This window comes from Thalassophryne amazonica, chromosome 12, assembly GCF_902500255.1.
Source record: "Thalassophryne amazonica chromosome 12, fThaAma1.1, whole genome shotgun sequence".
Taxonomy (NCBI): domain Eukaryota; kingdom Metazoa; phylum Chordata; class Actinopteri; order Batrachoidiformes; family Batrachoididae; genus Thalassophryne; species Thalassophryne amazonica.
The window spans coordinates 103,815,777-103,836,006 of record NC_047114.1 but is presented as its reverse complement, the minus strand read 5'-3'; the positions used below and the strand labels follow the sequence as shown (position 1 = coordinate 103,836,006).

The 20,230-nt window shown below is 42.3% G+C and overlaps 1 protein-coding gene across 2 annotated transcripts in view; it reads left to right on the top strand.

The window, feature by feature from the left end:
* ttc19 (tetratricopeptide repeat domain 19) overlaps positions 1–20,230 on the top strand; it is a 164,103-nt gene that overhangs the window by 71,437 nt on the left and 72,436 nt on the right. For both annotated transcript variants that reach the window (XM_034183689.1, XM_034183690.1), the window contains exons 5-7: positions 488–526; positions 618–674; positions 7,530–7,591. In XM_034183689.1, coding sequence (XP_034039580.1) covers positions 488–526; positions 618–674; positions 7,530–7,591 — 158 coding nt within the window. The remainder of the gene's footprint in view (positions 1–487; positions 527–617; positions 675–7,529; positions 7,592–20,230) is intronic.

Below are 20,230 nucleotides of genomic sequence, written 5' to 3'. Positions count from 1 at the left end.
TATATGGACTGCAGTATACTGTTGTCTAACAACGTTTGGGCTGCGGTCGTGTGGATGTGCACGATTCAGTCTGGACGGGATCCGCCGACATTCTGTGTGGTCATCCGGCAGTTGTACACATCTGTCTCCGGCTTCAGAAAGTAAAAGTCCAACCACATATTTGTTCCATTGTCCTAATAAACCAGCTGATTGTAATCAGTTCATCTCTTCAGGCAGGTGGATGAGCTCATTATTGAGGTCACCTGTTTTAGGTGCACAGGTAGAAGCAACACATGGGAGGGTTTTGGAGTTTTCCACCTCTGCTCCCGACTGCGCCTCGAAGTTTCAGTTTTTTTCCCCATCCTGGCTGATTCTGCTTGATTCCTGCTCATTCTTCTCGTGTGTGATGGGGGTCTTAGCTTGAAGCTTCTTCTGAGGAACCAACCTGCCAGTTTTGTTTTAGCTGTGTTCTGACCTTTGGCCTTTTTGCTCTGATGTCTCTGTGCAGATGGCAAACTTGGCGTTCCTGCAGGGTGACCTGGACAGTGTAAGTACTGACTCATGATTTCCTGCTGTTGCCAGCAGGGGGCAGTGAGTGCTCTGGACTGAAGTGGTTCTGTTGATGGTTTTGCTCTCAGGCTGAGAAACTCTTCAAAGAAACAGTTGGACTCATGTTGTCTGCTGGAACACCACAGGTCAGTATGTTGGAGCAGTATGTCTCATGGACAATTCACTACTTTGCTAACTTCATATAATACTAATAATAATATATAATAATACTGCTAATAGCCTCATATCTCCTTATACAGATAATGGTGGTAATAATAATAACTTTATGTTGTGTGTCATGATACATGCTGTCCTTCTGCTTATCACGCTACACAGACACAACACAGTTTGACTTTGACACATACTGTTTAATACAACGCGTGCACTCAGCGCACATAAAGCTTTAAATGTAACATCTTTCAACCATAAACACATAATTCACGGCCCGCCCATCTGGGGGCGGAGCTGGGGGCAGAGTGTGTGTGTGATCAGCTTGCAGGCTGCGGCACAGATGAGCTGTTCAGTGAAGGCATCTACGAGGGCTGTCCATAAAGTATAGGTCCTTTTTATTTTTTTCAAAAACTATATGGATTTCATTCATATGTTTTTACGTCAGACATGCTTGAACCCTCGTGCGCATGCGTGAGTTTTTCCACGCCTGTCGGTGACGTCATTCGCCTGTGAGCACTCCTTGTGGGAGGAGTCATCCAGCCCCTCGTCGGAATTCCTTTGTCTGAGAAGTTGCTGAGAGACTGGCGCTTTGTTTGATCAATCAATCAATCAATCAATTTTTTTTTTATATAGCGCCAAATCACAACAAACAGTTGCCCCAAGGCGCTTTATATTGTAAGGCAAGGCCATACAATAATGATGTAAAACCCCAACGGTCAAAACGACCCCCTGTGAGCAAGCACTTGGCTACAGTGGGAAGGAAAAACTCCCTTTTAACAGGAAGAAACCCCCAGCAGAACCAGGCTCAGGGAGGGGCAGTCTTCTGCTGGGACTGGTTGGGGCTGAGGGAGAGAACCAGGAAAAAGACATGCTGTGGAGGGGAGCAGAGATCGATCACTAATGATTAAATGCAGAGTGGTGCATACAGAGCAAAAGAGAAAGAAACAGTGCATCATGGGAACCCCCCAGCAGTCTACGTCTATAGCAGCATAACTAAGGGATGGTTCAGGGTCACCTGATCCAGCCCTAACTATAAGCTTTAGCAAAAAGGAAAGTTTTAAGCCTAATCTTAAAAGTAGAGAGGGTGTCTGTCTCCCTGATCTGAATTGGGAGCTGGTTCCACAGGAGAGGAGCCTGAAAGCTGAAGGCTCTGCCTCCCATTCTACTCTTACAAACCCTAGGAACTACAAGTAAGCCTGCAGTCTGAGAGCGAAGCGCTCTATTGGGGTGATATGGTACTACGAGGTCCCTAAGATAAGATGGGACCTGATTATTCAAAACCTTATAAGTAAGAAGAAGAATTTTAAATTCTATTCTAGAATTAACAGGAAGCCAATGAAGAGAGGCCAATATGGGTGAGATATGCTCTCTCCTTCTAGTCCCCGTCAGCACTCTAGCTGCAGCATTTTGAATTAACTGAAGGCTTTTTAGGGAACTTTTAGGACAACCTGATAATAATGAATTACAATAGTCCAGCCTAGAGGAAATAAATGCATGAATTAGTTTTTCAGCATCACTCTGAGACAAGACCTTTCTGATTTTAGAGATATTGCGTAAATGCAAAAAAGCAGTCCTACATATTTGTTTAATATGCGCTTTGAATGACATATCCTGATCAAAAATGACTCCAAGATTTCTCACAGTATTACTAGAGGTCAGGGTAATGCCATCCACAGTAAGGATCTGGTTAGACACCATGTTTCTAAGATTTGTGGGGCCAAGTACAATAACTTCAGTTTTATCTGAGTTTAAAGCAGGAAATTAGAGGTCATCCATGTCTTTATGTCTGTAAGACAATCCTGCAGTTTAGCTAATTGGTGTGTGTCGTCTGGCTTCATGGATAGATAAAGCTGGGTATCATCTGCGTAACAATGAAAATTTAAGCAATACTGTCTAATAATACTGCCTAAGGGAAGCATATATAAAGTGAATAAAATTGGTCCTAGCACAGAACCTTGTGGAACTCCATAATTAACTTTAGTCTGTGAAGAAGATTCCCCATTTACATGAACAAATTGTAATCTATTAGACAAATATGATTCAAACCACCGCAGCGCAGTGCCTTAATACCTATGGCATGCTCTAATCTCTGTAATAAAATTTTATGGTCAACAGTATCAAAAGCAGCACTGAGGTCTAACAGAACAAGCACAGAGATGAGTCCACTGTCCGAGGCCATAAGAAGATCATTTGTAACCTTCACTAATGCTGTTTCTGTACTATGATGAATTCTAAAACCTGACTGAAACTCTTCAAATAGACCATTCCTCTGCAGATGATCAGTTAGCTGTTTTACAACTACCCTTTCAAGAATTTTTGAGAGAAAAGGAAGGTTGGAGATTGCCCTATAATTAGCTAAGATAGCTGGGTCAAGTGATGGCTTTTTAAGTAATGGTTTAATTACTGCCACCTTAAAAGCCTGTGGTACATAGCCAACTAACAAAGATAGATTGATCATATTAAGATCGAAGCATTAAATAATGGTAGGGCTTCCTTGAGCAGCCTGGTAGGAATGGGGTCTAATAAACATGTTGATGGTTTGGATGAAGTAACTAATGAAAATAACTCAGACAGAACCATCGGAGAGAAAGAGTCTAACCAAATACCGGCATCACTGAAAGCAGCCAAAGATAACGATACGTCTTTGGGATGGTTATGAGTAATTTTTTCTCTAATAGTTAAAATTTTGTTAGCAAAGAAAGTCATGAACTCATTACTAGTTAAAGTTAATGGAATACTCAGCTCAATAGAGCTCTGACTCTTTGTCAGCCTGGCTACAGTGCTGAAAAGAAACCTGGGGTTGTTCTTATTTTCTTCAATTAGTGATGAGTAGAAAGATGTCCTAGCTTTACAGAGGGCTTTTTTATAGAGCAACAGACTCTTTTTCCAGGCTAAGTGAAGATCTTCTAAATTAGTGAGACGCCATTTCCTCTCCAACTTACGGGTTATCTGCTTTAAGCTACGAGTTTGAGAGTTATACCATGGAGTCAGACACTTCTGATTTAAAGCTCTCTTTTTCAGAGGAGCTACAGCATCCAAAGCTGTCTTCAATGAGGATGTAAAACTATTGACGAGATACTCTATCTCCCTTACAGAGTTTAGGTAGCTACTCTGCACTGTGTTGTTATATGGCATTAGAGAACATAAAGAAGGAATCATATCCTTAAACCTAGTTACAGCGCTTTCTGAAAGACTTCTAGTGTAATGAAACTTATTCCCTACTGCTGGGTAGTCCATCAGAGTAAATGTAAATGTTATTAAAAAATGATCAGACAGAAGGGAGTTTTCAGGGAATACTGTTAAGTCTTCTATTTCCATACCATAAGTCAGAACAAGATCTAAGATATGATTAAAGTGGTGGGTGGACTCATTTACTTTTTGAGCAAAGCCAATAGAGTCTAATAATAGATTAAATGCAGTGTTGAGGCTGTCATTCTCAGCATCTGTGTGGATGTTAAAATCGCCCACTATAATTATCTTATCTGAGCTAAGCACTAAGTCAGACAAAAGGTCTGAAAATTCACAGAGAAACTCACAGTAACGACCAGGTGGACGATAGATAATAACAAATAAAACTGGTTTTTGGGACTTCCAATTTGGATGGACAAGACTAAGAGACAAGCTTTCAAATGAATTAAAGCTCTGTCTGGGTTTTGATTAATTAATAAGCTGGAATGGAAGATTGCTGCTAATCCACCGCCCCGGCCCGTGCTACGAGCATTCTGACAGTTAGTGTGACTCGGGGGTGTTGACTCATTTAAACTAACATATTCATCCTGCTGTAACCAGGTTTCTGTTAGGCAGAATAAATCAATATGTTGATCAATTATTATATCATTTACCAACAGGGACTTAGAAGAGAGAGACCTAATGTTTAATAGACCACATTTAACTGTTTTAGTCTGTGGTGCAGTTGAAGGTGCTATATTATTTGTTCTTTTTGAATTTTTATGCTTAAATAGATTTTTGCTGGTTATTGGTAGTCTGGGAGCAGGCACCGTCTCTACGGGGATGGGGTAATGAGGGGATGGCAGGGGGAGAGAAGCTGCAGAGAGGTGTGTAAGACTACAACTCTGCTTCCTGGTCCCAACCCTGGATAGTCACGGTTTGGAGGATTTAAGAAAATTAGCCAGATTTCTAGAAATGAGAGCTGCTCCATCCAAAGTGGGATGGATGCCGTCTCTCCTAACAAGACCAGGTTTTCCCCAGAAGCTTTGCCAATTATCTATGAAGCCCACCTCATTTTTTGGACACCACTCAGACAGCCAGCAATTCAAGGAGAACATGCGGCTAAACATGTCACTCCCGGTCTGATTGGGGAGGGGCCCAGAGAAAACTACAGAGTCCGACATTGTTTTTGCAAAGTTACACACCGATTTAATGTTAATTTTAGTGACCTCCGATTGGCGTAACCGGGTGTCATTACTGCCGACGTGAATTACAATCTTACCAAATTTACGCTTAGCCTTAACCAGCAGTTTCAAATTTCCTTCAATGTCGCCTGCTCTGGCCCCCGGAAGACAATTGACTATGGTTGCTGGTGTCGCTAACTTCACATTTCTCAAAACAGAGTCGCCAATAACCAGAGTTTGATCCTCGGCGGGTGTGTCGTCGAGTGGGGAAAAAACGGTTAGAAATGTGAACGGGTTGGCGGTGTACACGGGGCTTCTGTTTAGGGCTACGCTTCCTCCTCACAGTCACCCAGTCAGCCTGCTTTCCCGGCTGCTCAGGATCTGCCAGGGGGGAACTAACGGCGGCTAAGCTACCTTGGTCCGCACCGACTACAGGGGCCTGGCTAGCTGTAGAATTTTCCACGGTGCGGAGCCGAGTCTCCAATTCGCCCAGCCTGGCCTCCAAAGCTACGAATAAGCTACACTTATTACAAGTACCATTACTGCTAAAGGAGGCCGAGGAATAACTAAACATTTCACACCCAGAGCAGAAAAGTGCGGGAGAGACAGGAGAAGCCGCCATGCTAAATCGGCTAAGAGCTAGTAGCTACGCTAAGCTAGCGGATTCCTAAAAACACGCAAAGTGAATAATGTGTAAATAATTTAGAGGTGATTCAGCAGAAGGAGTGCTTTAGTTAAGGCACGTAAAGATTACACTGGGAAACAAATCGTAATCTAGATAACTAGATCAATCTAACTGCGCAGATTAAACAGCTAACAGATACAGAAAAACACCGCTGTGCTCCGGAACAGGAAGTGATACAATACCGCAGTGAGAGCCAACAACCAGTAGAGGCCAAAATTTTTTTTTTTGATCAAAATTTTTTCTAAACCTGTGAGACACATCGAAGTGGACACGGTTCGAAAAATTAAGCTGGTTTTCAGTGAACATTTTAACGGCTGATGAGAGATTTTGAGGTGATACTGTCGCTTTAAGGACTTCCCACGGTGCGAGACATCATGCAGCGCTCTCAGGCGCCATCGCCTGCCTGTTTCAAGCTGAAAACCTCCACATTTCAGGCTCTATTGATCCAGGACGTCGTGAGAGAACAGAGAAGTTTCAGAAGAAGTCGGTTTCAGCATTTTATCCGGATATTCCACTGTTAAAGAAGATTTTTTTTAATGAAAGACGTGCGGACGGGTCCGCGCGTCGGGACGCAGCCGGCGCGGTGCGGGGGCGCAGGAAAAACACCTCCGTGTTGATAACCATTTGTAAAATCCAGGCGGCTTTTGATGGCTTTCAGTGGAGTGAGTATATGAGAAATTGTTTAACAGCTGGACATGTTCCAACTTGTCCTTAAGGCTTCCAACAGAGGTGTTTTTCCTGTGGCGGAGCGTCGCGGCGGCTGCGAGCCGACGCGCGTCTTTCATTAAAAAAATCTCCTTTAACAGTGGAATATCCGGATAAAATGCTGAAACCGACTTCTTCTGAAACTTCTCTGTTCTCTCACGACGTCCTGGATCAATAGAGCCTGAAATGTGGAGGTTTTCAGCTTGAAACAGGCTGATGACGGCGCCTGAGAGCGCTGCGCGACGTCCCGCTGTTTTGGAAGTCCTTAAAGCGACAGTATCACCTCAAAATCTCTCATCAGCCGTTAAAATTTTCACTGAAAACCAGCTTAATTTTTTGAACCGTGTCAGCTTCGATGTGTCTCACAGGTTTAGAAAAAATTTTGATCAAACAAAGCGCCAGTCTCTCAGCAACTTCTCAGACAAAGGAATTCCGACGAGGGGCTGGACGACTCCTCCCACAAGGAGTGCTCACAGGCGGATGACGTCACCGACAGGCGTGGAAAAACTCATGCATGCGCACGAGGGTTCAAGCATGTCTGACGTAAAAACATATGAATGAAATCCATATAGTTTTTGAAAAAAATAAAAAGGACCTATACTTTATGGACAGACCTCGTATATAATACATCTAAAAGTGAAGTCTATTTCCTGTCATTTTTAGAATCGCTCTGGTCAACCCGGGAAAAATCGGAAAACTTATCGCTACAGCACCAAGTGTGAGAAGAATATGTTGGAACCAAATGTACGAGCAGGAGAGACAGGACTGTGAAGATCAGCATTCAGATCTTAGCTGGCAGGAAGAGGTGCTGAACAGAGGGAATAAGTTTAAATGCATAGGAACTGTGGGACTTGAGGTGGAGAACTGGTTGCAGAAAAAAATACTGTGATGGGAGAGGTGGGTTAGGAGTGTGACCCCAGAGGTTAAAGGTCAGGTCAGATGCTGTGATTCTTAAAGTCCTGATTATAAATTACAGCTGAATTATGACTTTGTCACATTTGATAACATTTTAAAGATGCCACATGTCAAACATGTTTTTAAAAATATTTTGATGTCAGTTTGATTTGTTTTTCTCTCTCTGTTGCCAGGATGATAACGCCATCGTCAGCATGTCACTTAAACTGGCCGCAATCTATGCCGAGCAGAACAAGTAAGTCTTGAGCTGTGATTAGTTAAACACTGTCAAATGACAAACAGGTGCCATCTTGACACCCAGCCCCCGTGTGTGTGCATTCATTCATACAACCCCAATTCCAATGAAGTTGGGACGTTGTGTAAAATGTAAATAAAAACAGAATACAATGATTTTCAAATCCTCTTCAACCTATATTCAGTTGAATACACCACAAAGACAAGATATTTAATGTTCAAACTGATAAACTTTATTGGTTTTTTTGTGCAAATATTTGTTCATTTTGAAATGGATGCCTGCAACATGTTTCTAAAAAGCTTGGACAGTGGTATGTTTACCACTGTGTTACATCACCTTTCCTTCTAACAACACTCAATAAGCGTTTGGGAACTGAGGACACTAATTGTTGAAGCTTTGTAGGTGGAATTCTTTCCTGTTCCTGCTTGATGTACGACTTCAGTTGTTCAACAGTCCGGGGTCTCCGTTGTCGTATTTTGAGCTTCATAATGCGCCACACATTTTCAATGGGTGACAGGTCTGGACTGCAGGCAGGCCAGTCTAGTACCTGCACTCTTTTACTACGAAGCCACGCTGTTGTAACACGTGCAGAATGTGGCTTGGCATTGTCTTGCTGAAATAAGCAGGGACGTCCCTGAAAAAGACGTTGCTTGGATGGCAGCATGTGTTGCTCCAAAACCTGGATGGACCTTTCAGCATTGATGGTGCCATCACAGATGTGTAAGTTGTCCATGCCATGGGCACTAACACACTCCCATACCATCACAGATGCTGGCTTTTGAACTTTGCTCTGGTAACAATCTGGATGGTGTTTTTCCTCTTTTGTCCAGAGGACACGACGTCCATGATTTCAAAAAACAATCTGAAATGTGGACTCATCAGACCACAGCACACTTTTCCACTTTGTGTCTGTCCATTTCAAATGAGCTCGGGCCCAGAGAAGGCGGCAGTGTTTCTGGATGTTGTTGATGTTTGACTTTCGCTTTGCATGGTAGAGTTTTAACTTGCACTTGTGGATGTAGTTTACGAACTGTGTTAACTGACAATGGTTTTCTGAAGTGTTCCTGACCCACGCAATAAGATCCTTTACACAATGATGTCAGTTTTTAATGCAGTGCTGCCTGAGGGATCAAAGGTCACGGAAATTCAGTGTTGGTTTTCTGTCTTGCCGCTTACATGTAGAAAGTTCTCCAGATTCTCTGAATCTTCTGATAGTATTATGGACTGTAGATGATGGAATCCCTAAATTCCTTGCAATTGAATGTTGAGAAACATTGTTCTTAAACTGTTGGACTATTTTTTTCACACAATTGTTCACAAAGTGGTGATCCTCACCCCTTCTTTGCTTGTGAATAGCTGAGCCTTTGGGGGATACTACTTTTATACTCAATCATGACACTCACCTGTTTCCAATTAGGTGTTCTTTGAGCATTCATCAACTTTCCCAGTCTTTTGCTGCCCCGTCCCAACTTTTTTGAAACATGTTACAGGCATCCATTTCAAAATGAGCAAATATTTGCACAAAAACAATAAAGTTTATCAGTTTGAACATTAAATATCTTGTCTTTGTGGTGTATTCAATTGAATATAGGTTGAAGAGGATTTGAAAATCATTGTATTGTTTTTATTTACATTTTACACAACGTCCCAACTTCATTGGATTGGGGTTGTACACAATGTATAAAAATGTATTCACAAATAATTACAAAATAAAACACAGCAGCTACAAAGCGAAAATCATCACTGCTACCGGAAGTATGTTGATCCACAAACAAAAAAAGAGGATGATGCTATGCATTCTGGGTTGATTTTTCCTATGTGTGGCTGTCCCAGGGAGCAATCCGATCAACTGACTCAAACGCTTTACAAAAATCAGCATAGGTTGGAAAGAAGCACTGCCAGTTGTCACAATTTCTTCCTGTGAGTACTCACAAGGCAGAATACAGTCGATGGCTACTTCTTATGCGGCGTTCACACCGGGCGCGACGAGACGTTGCGTGGCGACGGACGCGCCACCATCACCCGGCGTGTCACTCTGCTTTCACTGCTAAAATTCACCCCAGTGCGTCATCAAATAGGAGGAGCTTCCATTCGCCAGCTCCGATTGTCAGTCAAGTTAACATGACGAACTTTGATCACACGGAGCAAATTGCTGTGCTCTTAATTGTTGTGGAAAGCTGACAAACATCGCCACTGGTGCTGTCCCTAGGTTCACAACATCCTCATGAGATGTTCCCAATTCGGGGAATATCATTATTTGCTACAGGAGCTGCGTCTGGATGATGGCTGCTTTCAGCGGTCCTTCCACCTCTGTAGGACCCAGTTTGAGGACCTCCTGTCCCGTTCACGCGCGCACATGTAAACAATTAAAAAATAACAAAAAAAACTTTCCGCTGCCCCTGCTGCGGTGCTGCTGCTCGCTCTCTGTCATAATTGTGTTTATAAACCACTCACCATTTGTTGTATTATACATCTGTGTAGTTTTTTTTTCTCTGGGTTTCTCCCCAATCGGACCGGGAGTGACATGTTTAGCCGCATGTTCTCCTTGAATTGCTGGCTGTCTGAGTGGTGTCCAAAAAATGAGGTGGGCTTCATAGATAATTGGCAAAGCTTCTGGGGAAAACCTGGTCTTGTTAGGAGAGACGGCATCCATCCCACTTTGGATGGAGCAGCTCTCATTTCTAGAAATCTTGCCAATTTTCTTAAATCCTCCAAACCGTGACTATCCAGGGTTGGGACCAGGAAGCAGAGTTGTAGTCTTACACACCTCTCTGCAGCTTCTCTCCCCCTGCCATCCCCTCATTACCCCATCCCCGTAGAGACGGTGCCTGCTCCCAGACCACCAATAACCAGCAAAAATCTATTTAAGCATAAAAATTCAAAAAGAAAAAATAATATAGCACCTTCAACTGCACCACAGACTAAAACAGTTAAATGTGGTCTATTAAACATTAGGTCTCTCTCTTCTAAGTCCCTGTTAGTAAATGATATAATAATTGATCAACATATTGATTTATTCTGTTGGGAAAGTGTAGTGACACGGACCCACAACAGGGGGCGTAAATGAACGGACAATGAAAGAGTCGAATATGAACACTTTACTGTTGTGAATGAGCACAACCACAATACAGAGGAATACAGAATTTTGCAAACAGTCAATCCACAAAGGTGACGTGTGGGCAGGCTCGAGGATAGAAGACGTCTGTCCTGAGAAGAACCAGAACCACAGGATTTCTTCCGCCACCGAACCTGGAGAATACTGGAGCCGCCAAGTCCCGAGTCCCCAGGTGGCCACCGTCTCCGAATGTCGGATCTGGTACTGCTGGCGAGGAGCAGAAACAATAAGATGTGGGTGTGTGCACACCCAGTAGCAACAGTGGTGGAGAGTCCACCTCCACCTCTCACACACACTCGTGCAGCTCCTGTCTCAAACACTTATCTGGCTGGGGTGTGAAGCGAAGCCGTCGCTGATCAATCAATCAATCAATTTTTTTTTTATATAGCGCCAAATCACAACAAACAGTTGCCCCAAGGCGCTTTATATTGTAAGGCAAGGCCATACAATAATTATGTAAAACCCCAACGGTCAAAACGACCCCCTGTGAGCAAGCACTTGGCTACAGTGGGAAGGAAAAACTCCCTTTTAACAGGAAGAAACCTCCAGCAGAACCAGGCTCAGGGAGGGGCAGTCTTCTGCTGGGACTGGTTGGGGCTGAGGGAGAGAACCAGGAAAAAGACATGCTGTGGAGGGGAGCAGAGATCGATCACTAATGATTAAATGCAGAGTGGTGCATACAGAGCAAAAAGAAAAAGAAACAGTGCATCATGGGAACCCCCCAGCAGTCTACGTCTATAGCAGCATAACTAAGGGATGGTTCAGGGTCACCTGATCCAGCCCTAACTATAAGCTTTAGCAAAAAGGAAAGTTTTAAGCCTAATCTTAAAAGTAGAGAGGGTGTCTGTCTCCCTGATCTGAATTGGGAGCTGGTTCCACAGGAGAGGAGCCTGAAAGCTGAAGGCTCTGCCTCCCATTCTACTCTTACAAACCCTAGGAACTACAAGTAAGCCTGCAGTCTGAGAGCGAAGCGCTCTATTGGGGTAATATGGTACTACGAGGTCCCTAAGATAAGATGGGACCTGATTATTCAAAACCTTATAAGTAAGAAGAAGAATTTTAAATTCTATTCTAGAATTAACAGGAAGCCAATGAAGAGAGGCCAATATGGGTGAGATATGCTCTCTCCTTCTAGTCCCCGTCAGTACTCTAGCTGCAGCATTTTGAATTAACTGAAGGCTTTTTAGGGAACTTTTAGGACAACCTGATAATAATGAATTACAATAGTCCAGCCTAGAGGAAATAAATGCATGAATTAGTTTTTCAGCATCACTCTGAGACAAGACCTTTCTGATTTTAGAGATATTGCGTAAATGCAAAAAAGCAGTCCTACATATTTGTTTAATATGCACTTTGAATGACATATCCTGATCAAAAATGACTCCAAGATTTCTCACAGTATTACTAGAGGTCAGGGTAATGCCATCCAGAGTAAGGATCTGGTTAGACACCATGTTTCCAAGACTTGTGGGGCCAAGTACAATAACTTCAGTTTTATCTGAGTTTAAAAGCAGGAAATTAGAGGTCATCCATGTCTTTATGTCTGTAAGACAATCCTGCAGTTTAGCTAATTGGTGTGTGTCCTCTGGCTTCATGGATAGATAAAGCTGGGTATCATCTGCGTAACAATGAAAATTTAAGCAATACCGTCTAATAATACTGCCTAAGGGAAGCATGTATAAAGTGAATAAAATTGGTCCTAGCACAGAACCTTGTGGAACTCCATAATTAACTTTAGTCTGTGAAGAAGATTCCCCATTTACATGAACAAATTGTAATCTATTAGACAAATATGATTCAAACCACCGCAGCGCAGTGCCTTTAATACCTATGGCATGCTCTAATCTCTGTAATAAAATTTTATGGTCAACAGTATCAAAGCAGCACTGAGATCTAACAGAACAAGCACAGAGATGAGTCCACTGTCCGAGGCCATAAGAAGATCATTTGTAACCTTCACTAATGCTGTTTCTGTACTATGATGAATTCTAAAACCTGACTGAAACTCTTCAAATAGACCATTCCTCTGCAGATGATCAGTTAGCTGTTTTACAACTACCCTTTCAAGAATTTTTGAGAGAAAAGGAAGGTTGGAGATTGGCCTATAATTAGCTAAGATAGCTGGGTCAAGTGATGGCTTTTTAAGTAATGGTTTAATTACTGCCACCTTAAAAGCCTGTGGTACATAGCCAACTAACAAAGATAGATTGATCATATTTAAGATCGAAGCATTAAATAATGGTAGGGCTTCCTTGAGCAGCCTGGTAGGAATGGGGTCTAATAAACATGTTGATGGTTTGGATGAAGTAACTAATGAGAATAACTCAGACAGAACAATCGGAGAGAAAGAGTCTAACCAAATACCGGCATCACTGAAAGCAGCCAAAGATAACGATACGTCTTTGGGATGGTTATGAGTAATTTTTTCTCTAATAGTTAAAATTTTGTTAGCAAAGAAAGTCATGAAGTCATTACTAGTTAAAGTTAATGGAATACTCAGCTCAATAGAGCTCTGACTCTTTGTCAGCCTGGCTACAGTGCTGAAAAGAAACCTGGGGTTGTTCTTATTTTCTTCAATTAGTGATGAGTAGAAAGATGTCCTAGCTTTACGAAGGGCTTTTTTATAGAGCAACAGACTCTTTTTCCAGGCTAAGTGAAGATCTTCTAAATTAGTGAGACGCCATTTCCTCTCCAACTTACGGGTTATCTGCTTTAAGCTACGAGTTTGTGAGTTATACCACGGAGTCAGACACTTCTGATTTAAAGCTCTCTTTTTCAGAGGAGCTACAGCATCCAAAGTTGTCTTCAATGAGGATGTAAAACTATTGACGAGATACTCTATCTCCCTTACAGAGTTTAGGTAGCTACTCTGCACTGTGTTGGTATATGGCATTAGAGAACATAAAGAAGGAATCATATCCTTAAACCTAGTTACAGCGCTTTCTGAAAGACTTCTAGTGTAATGAAACTTATTCCCCACTGCTGGGTAGTCCATCAGAGTAAATGTAAATGTTATTAAGAAATGATCAGACAGAAGGGAGTTATCAGGGAATACTGTTAAGTCTTCTATTTCCATACCATAAGTCAGAACAAGATCTAAGATATGATTAAAGTGGTGGGTGGACTCATTACTTTTTGAGCAAAGCCAATAGAGTCTAATAATAGATTAAATGCAGTGTTGAGGCTGTCATTCTCAGCATCTGTGTGGATGTTAAAATCGCCCACTATAATTATCTTATCTGAGCTAAGCACTAAGTCAGACAAAAGGTCTGAAAATTCACAGAGAAACTCACAGTAACGACCAGGTGGACGATAGATAATAACAAATAAAACTGGTTTTTGGGACTTCCAATTTGGATGGACAAGACTAAGAGACAAGCTTTCAAATGAATTAAAGCTCTGTCTGGGTTTTGGATTAATTAATAAGCTGGAATGGAAGATTGCTGCTAATCCTCCACCCCGGCCCGTGCTACGAGCATTCTGACAGTTAGTGTGACTCGGGGGTGTTGACTCATTTAAACTAACATATTCATCCTGCTGTAACCAGGTTTCTGTTAGGCAGAATAAATCAATATGTTGATCAATTATTATATCATTTACCAACAGGGACTTAGAAGAGAGAGACCTAATGTTTAATAGACCACATTTAACTGTTTTAGTCTGTGGTGCAGTTGAAGGTGCTATATTATTTTTTCTTTTTGAATTTTTATGCTTAAATAGATTTTTGCTGGTTATTGGTAGTCTGGGAGCAGGCACCGTCTCTACGGGGATGGGGTAATGAGGGGATGGCAGGGGGAGAGAAGCTGCAGAGAGGTGTGTAAGACTACAACTCTGCTTCCTGGTCCCAACCCTGGATAGTCACGGTTGGCTGATTACGCCAATCTCCCAGATAAGGCACTCCACAGGAAAACAGCTGTAAAACGAGTTCAGACTAAGACACAGTTAGTTTTAAGGCTGAGAATATTACCTTCACAGGTCGATGATATCTCGGCAATGAGGTGGAGATGACGTCCAGTTTTTATGGAGTGGTATGACGAAGTGTAGATGGGTGACAGCTGTCATGAGATAATGAGTGACAGCTGTCACCCCCGGCTGTGTCCGTGGCGGCAGCGCCCTCTCGTGCCTGAAGCCCGCACTTCAGGCAGGGCGCCTGCTGGTGGTGGGCCAGCAGTACCTCCTCTTCTGGCGGCCCACACAACATATTCTGCCTTACAGAAACCTGGTTACAGCAGGATGAATATGTTAGTTTAAATGAGTCAACATCCCCGAGTCACACTAACTGTCAGAATGCTCGAAGCACGGGCCGAGGGGGAGGATTAGCAGCAATCTTCCATTCCAGCTTATTAATTAATCAAAGACCCAGACAGAGCTTTAATTCATTTGAAAGTTTGACTCTTAGTCTTGTCCATCCAAATTGGAAGTCCCAAAAACCAGTTTTATTTGTTATTATCTATCGTCCTCCTGGTCGTTACTGTGAGTTTTTCTGTGAATTTTCGGACCTTTTGTCTGACTTAGTGCTTAGCTCAGATAAGATAATTATAGTGGGCGATTTTAACATCCACACAGATGCTGAGAATGACAGCCTCAACACTGCATTTAATCTATTATTAGACTCAATTGGCTTTGCTCAAAATGTAAATGAGTCCACCCACCACTTTAATCATATCTTAGATCTTGTTCTAACTTATGGTATGGAAATTGAAGACTTAACAGTATTCCCTGAAAACTCCCTTCTGTCTGATCATTTCTTAATAACATTTACATTTACTCTGATGGACTACCCAGCAGTGGGGAATAAGTTTCATTACACTAGAAGTCTTTCAGAAAGCGCTGTAACTAGGTTTAAGGATATGATTCCTTCTTTATGTTCTCTAATGCCATATACCAACACAGTGCAGAGTAGCTACCTAAACTCTGTAAGTGAGATAGAATATCTCGTCAATAGTTTTACATCCTCATTGAAGACAACTTTGGATGCTGTAGCTCCTCTGAAAAAGAGAGCTTTAAATCAGAAGTGCCTGACTCCATGGTATAACTCACAAACTCGCAGCTTAAAGCAGATAACCCGTAAGTTGGAGAGGAAATGGCGTCTTACTAATTTAGAAGATCTTCACTTAGCCTGGAAAAAGAGTCTGTTGCTCTATAAAAAAGCCCTTTGTAAAGCTAGGACATCTTACTGTTCATCACTAATTGAAGAAAATAAGAACAACCCCAGGTTTCTTTTCAGCACTGTAGCCAGGCTGACAAAGAGTCAGAGCTCTATTGAGCCGAGTATTCCTTTAACTTTAACTAGTAATGACTTCATGACTTTCTTTGCTAATAAAATTTTAACTATTAGAGAAAAAATTACTCATAACCATTACAAAGACATATCGTTCTCTTTGGCTGCTTTCAGTGATGCCGGTATTTGGTTAGACTCTTTCTCTCCGATGGTTCTGTCTGAGTTATTTTCATTAGTTACTTCATCCAAACCATCAACATGTCTATTAGACCCCATTCCTACCAGGCTGCTCAAGGAAGCCCTACCATTAATTAATGCTTCGATCTTAAATATGATCAATCTATCTTTATTAGTTGGCTATGTACCACAGGCTTTTAAGGTGGCAGTAATTAAACCATTACTTAAAAAGCCATCACTTGACCCAGCTATCTTAGCTAATTATAGGCCAATCTCCAACCTTCCTTTTCTCTCAAAAATTCTTGAAAGGGTAGTTGTAAAACAGCTAACTGATCATCTGCAGAGGAATGGTCTATTTGAAGAGTTTCAGTCAGGTTTTAGAATTCATCATAGTACAGAAACAGCATTAGTGAAGGTTACAAATTATCTTCTTATGGCCTCAGACAGTGGACTCATCTCTGTGCTTGTTCTGTTAGACCTCAGTGCTGCTTTTGATACTGTTGACCATAAAATTTTATTACAGAGATTAGAGCATGCCATAGGTATTAAAGGCACTGCGCTGCGGTGGTTTGAATTATATTTATCTAATAGATTACAATTTGTTCATGTAAATGGGGAATCTTCTTCACAGACTAAGGTTAATTATGGAGTTCCACAAGGTTCTGTGCTAGGACCAATTTTATTCACTTTATACATGCTTCCCTTAGGCAGTATTATTAGACAACATTGCTTAAATTTTCATTGTTACGCAGATGATACCCAGCTTTATCTATCCATGAAGCCAGAGGACACACACCAATTAGCTAAACTGCAGGATTGTCTTACAGACATAAAGACATGGATGACCTCTAATTTCCTGCTTTTAAACTCAGATAAAACTGAAGTTATTGTACTTGGCCCCACAAATCTTAGAAACATGGTGTCTAACCAGATCCTTACTCTGGATGGCATTACCCTGACCTCTAGTAATACTGTGAGAAATCTTGGAGTCATTTTTGATCAAGATATGTAATTCAATGCGCATATTAAACAAATATGTCGGACTGCTTTTTTGCATTTGCGCAATATCTCTAAAATTAGAAAGGTCTTGTCTCAGAGTGATGCTGAAAAACTAATTCATACATTTATTTCCTCTAGGCTGGACTATTGTAATTCATTATTATCAGGTTGTTCTAAAAGTTCCCTGAAAAGCCTTCAGTTAATTCAAAATGCTGCAGCTAGAGTACTGATGGGGACTAGAAGGAGAGAGCATATTTCACCCATATTGGCCTCTCTTCATTGGCTTCCTGTTAATTCTAGAATAGAATTTAAAATTCTTCTTCTTACTTATAAGGTTTTGAATAATCAGGTCCCATCTTATCTTAGGGACCTCATAGTACCATATCACCCCAATAGAGCGCTTCGCTCTCAGACTGCAGGCTTACTTGTAGTTCCTAGGGTTTGTAAGAGTAGAATGGGAGGCAGAGCCTTCAGCTTTCAGGCTCCTCTCCTGTGGAACCAGCTCCCAATTCAGATCAGGGAGACAGACACCCTCTCTACTTTTAAGATTAGGCTTAAAACTTTCCTTTTTGCTAAAGCTTATAGTTAGGGCTGGATCAGGTGACCCTGAACCATCCCTTAGTTATGCTGCTATAGACTTAGACTGCTGGGGGGTTCCCATGATGCACTGAGTGTTTCTTTCTCTTTTTGCTCTGTATGCACCACTCTGCATTTAATCATTAGTGATTGATCTCTGCTCCCCTCCACAGCATGTCTTTTTCCTGGTTCTCTCCCTCAGCCCCAACCAGTCCCAGCAGAAGACTGCCCCTCCCTGAGCCTGGTTCTGCTGGAGGTTTCTTCCTGTTAAAGGGAGTTTTTCCTTCCCACTGTTGCCAAGTGCTTGCTCACAGGGGGTCGTTTTGACCGTTGGGGTTTTTCTGTAATTATTGTATGGCTTTGCCTTACAATATAAAGTGCCTTGGGGCAACTGTTTGTTGTGATTTGGCGCTATATAAATAAAATTGATTTGATTTACTAAATAAAACAATCTTCACGGACGATTCACTCGCACGCGCACGTGAAGAAAAAGAAAACTCTGCTGCAGCTGCTGTGGTGCTGCTGCTCGCTCTTCCCCCAAACTCTGTCATAATTGTGAAATAAAGGACAAAAGGGACATAATTCCTGCTCACAGGCTGGTTACCAGAGACAGGACATGTTCACATCCAACTCAGTCAAACTCCAGACATCTCCACGTCACTACATATCCAGTCCCTGATTGGTCATCGTGGCGCAACAAGACGAAAAGTTCAGATTTTTCAACTTGGGGAGGAGGGCGATGCGACACGATATCGCACCACAAACACGCCAATCGCTCAAAATCACTTCACTCGCGTCGCATCATTCGCGTCCATCGCATCGCGTTGCGTGGCTTGGCTCCACAACGCGTCTTTCCATAGGGATTACATGGCAACCTGTCGCTACTGTTGCTCGCGTCGCGCCCGGTGTGAATGCGGCTTTATACCTATCAAGCTTGGTGTTGACAACTGGCTGGACACAAATGCAGAACACAAACTCACCGATCTGTAGGCTCAACTCTTTTTCTGGGTTGGTTAGCAGGGGTCAGTACACGGTAAGGCAGTCAGACAAGAGCAGAAGTACAACAATCATCAAGCGAGAGACGTGGTTGAGAAAAACTAGCAGGTGGTCAAAAACACAATGAGGCAAAACGAAGCAAGGCAATGGTACAAGAGAAGGCTGGAAAGAAGGCTCAAGCACATCAATCTGGCGAAGGACCAGAGCAAAAAGAAAGTCTTAAATACACCCAAGTGATGAGCAGCAAATCAAGGACAGGTGTGAGGGGAGGCGACTAGAACAGGGGTGTGGTCAAACAAAGGAAAACGCCCACCACCAAGAGAAAGACAGAGAGAACCCAAACAGAAAGCAACAGGCAAAGAACTGACAACACCCAAAAATAAGACAAAATGTACAATAAAACAGAGCACAAACCCAAAACCTGACAATACTCCAGTCACACTAGAGCCTGAATGAGCTCGAATGCCACACGAATGGTCATTTGAACTACAGTTGAGCAAGTTCAAGCTGCATTAGAAATCCTCATACAATATTCTTGTGTGCATGCCACACAGTCGGGCACAATCGTGCAGCCAGCTTGAATGTAGAGCACATGCACACCACTCTCGAGCTGCGTTAGAAGTGGGGAAAGCTTGAACAGTGGTCAGAGTGCAGTCTGATTGTAGTGTGACTGTATCTTGAGGGCGTCAAAACAGCATTCGAAACACTCTGATTGTGTTTGAAGGTAATTCGCGATGGTCTAGTAGCTGGAACTGAATCATGTTAAGACTGATCCTTGTAGGCACCTTCTCTGGCACAGAGAGCAGTGTGATACCCCTATTGTTGTTACAATCCACGTGTTCACCCTTTCCTTTCCAGATTGGGACAACAAGTCTTCTTCAATCTGTAGGGATGATACACATCTCCTGGATTGAAACAAAAATTGTTTCCACTGCCACAAGAACAACACAAATCCCTGGAACATTCCCCATCTTTAGTTGTTTCACTGCCTTTGCAATCTCACCAAGATTTGGTGGTTCACAGTTGACTGAATAATCTGCTATAAGAACCCTGGTGCCAGAAATGGCTAACATCCCAGAAGGAGGATCAGCTTGACACAGCTGCTCAAAGTAGCTGACCCTCCATGACAGTACAACAGAGGCATCTCTGAGAACTGAATCATCTTCTGCAGTGGATGAGTTGTGGGTCTGGAGGAACAAAGTGCTTTGATTCCTCTGTAAGCAGGTGGAGGGTCACTAGACCGCAGATGGTGAGTCACCTGATCACAGATTCCTCCAATATACTCCTCTTTGTCCACACTCAGGACCATCACAGGCTGCTCTCTCAGCTCCCTGTACATCACAAGAGGAGGTGTTTCATTTCTGAGGGAACTCTGAAGGTCATCCAGAAGAATTATAGTGTGTAGTGTGATGACTGTACCTGGAAAACACCACCTCAGCGAATTAGCAACATTCATAAAGGTTTAGATCTCAGATGTAGTTCAATGAAGCTTCAAAAAATAAATCAATAAATAATACGTTTATGTTTTGTTTTGTTATTATTTATTTATTTATTT